This window comes from Mchenga conophoros, linkage group LG14 (genome assembly GCF_057382185.1).
Source record: "Mchenga conophoros isolate Kocher_MC1m ecotype Shallow Benthic linkage group LG14, M_conophoros_male_GT1.1, whole genome shotgun sequence".
Classification (NCBI taxonomy): domain Eukaryota; kingdom Metazoa; phylum Chordata; class Actinopteri; order Cichliformes; family Cichlidae; genus Mchenga; species Mchenga conophoros.
Window position 1 is genome coordinate 7198260 of NC_140539.1, and position 2077 is coordinate 7200336.

The following is a 2077-nucleotide window of genomic DNA, read 5'->3' on the forward strand; positions in this document are numbered from 1 at the left end:
GTTTTGAATGAATAATTAGATTAGATAACTCTTTATTGTCTAATCTAATTATATAGAAATGTGACATGAGAAGGTGTGTCTTTGACTGTTCCTGCATAACTTAGTTTCGGACTAGTTGACAAGTTATGCTCCGGTCATTTGATGTTTCCAAGATAGATGTTCTTTTGTAATATAGTTCATTTTTTTTGTATATTTCATTTATCCACCATCATACATACAAGCTAAGAAGAGGTCGTTATACTAACAAGAGGTATCAACGCTGGGCCAAAGTTCAGCACATGGTTAAGGTTTGTAATCCAGCCAGGGTGTAAATATCACTCAGCAGCCAGAGCTGAAGCAGGTAGCATCAACACATAAATCTACTCTACCCGGCTTAAATCACAAGAGCACCTCTGACCAAAAAGCTGTAGATTTTTCTTGTTTGCACAAATTAATCCAGATTCACATTAATTGTGTTCACAGCTCCAAAAAAATGAGGAAGAGGAGGGGCAGAAACACAATTAGGTTGAATTAAAATTGGATGGAAGGCGAGGACAAGGAGAAGGAAGCTTAGGATGAGGAGGAAGAGAAGCAGCAGGAGCATCTTTAGGGATCCCTATGATGTCATTGAGGTTTGTTTCATTAATATGGTCCTCTCACAAAGAAAGATGACTTGTTTTAGTTCACGTACTTCCTGTATTAAATAGTGATGTGCAAAATGTTGTGAAAAACCATAGAGCAGGCACGTATAGTGCATCTGCAGGTAAATGAACATCAAATCTCTAAGACAGACTGAAATCTGTATATTTATCACCCTTATGATAAAACCCACGTCAGCCATTGGTTTATGGACTTTGTATTTTTTTTAGCCTCAGCATCTGCTTTATTGCTGTTGCTATGTTGGGACCATATTAGGATGAGGGATCAGAATCTGGAGTCATGCACACTATTGTTTCATTTAGTGTGTATCCATAAGATTCGTACAGCAGATCCAAGTTGTGCCTTGAAAACAGGAAAGTCGTCTGCATAGAGGAGAACTGTAATAGCAGGCTTGTACAAAGTGAGGCTTTGTGCACTCGTTTTACTTCTGTCACCCTGTTTTGATGCAGAATTCATTTGAAATCAGGCAAGAACTGGACTTATTTTTTATAATGTGTTCTTGTGAATTGATTGTGTATCGCATATGTTTGATTTGACTTTCTGCAAGACAACAGTCGTCCACTGGCCAAAAAAGTGATCTAGCCTGGATTTAGAAAAGAATAGCAAAAAATCTGCACCTCCTGCTTCGGATGCAATTTGTGTTTCTGTGTTCAGAGGCAGCGGCGAGAGGGGAGACCTCGGCTCATCCAGCTGGAGAGCCTGACCAGGAGGAGTCGAACATTAACTCAGCTCTTCCAGGGCACCCTGCAGACTCGGCTGCTGGCATCGGCGAGGGATGACGTGAACGCCAAACTGGAGTCCATCACAGGTCAACTGCAGGTATGCGAGTCAGACCTTCTGAGGAGGGTTTCACTTTTCTCTCTTCTTTATAATTGACTCTTTTCTCTCTCTTTCAGCTCCTTGTCTCAGAGTGGGAGGGATTTGAAGCACAAAGGGAGGAGCTTGTCGTTTGGTTGGCTGATATGGATGTCCGCCTGAGAGGTTGACCAGCTGACAGGAAACACCAGTGAAAAACTGAAACAACTGCAGGTGTGGGCTTGTTTTGATATGACATATGTTTGATATGAAACATACGTCAGAGACATTGTCCTAAACTGGACTAACAAAGGACCATGAGTACAACATGAAACGTACATTACATGGTGTAATGCTAAAGTTCATTGATCATTTTAATCATAAACTTGTTGAAATATTTTTACTGAACATGAAAACATCTGCTGATGAAAATGTGTTGATTTATTGGTCTGTTATGAAGCTATTGCTATTTCTAATGTGTTTTATCACTTTCTGATGTTTTATTAATTAAACAATACATGTATTATTTGTTGTGTTATCTGTAGCTATAGTATTTATATATATTTATTTATAGTATAGCAAATATATTTAATTATTACTGTTTAAAACACTAATATGTGACATGTATTAGTAGTGATGTTGT

The 2077-nt window shown here is 38.7% G+C and overlaps 1 protein-coding gene across 1 annotated transcript; it reads left to right on the forward strand.

The window, feature by feature from the left end:
- Window positions 1-481: 481 nt before the first annotated feature.
- Window positions 482-1824, forward strand: LOC146559173 (uncharacterized). Its single transcript, XM_085244715.1, has 3 exons — window positions 482-611; window positions 1294-1458; window positions 1536-1824. The coding sequence occupies exons 1-3, from the start codon at window positions 555-557 to the stop codon at window positions 1623-1625; spliced, it is 312 nt and encodes a 103-aa protein (XP_085100841.1). The 5' UTR covers window positions 482-554; the 3' UTR covers window positions 1626-1824.
- The last annotated feature ends 253 nt before the right edge of the window (window positions 1825-2077 follow it).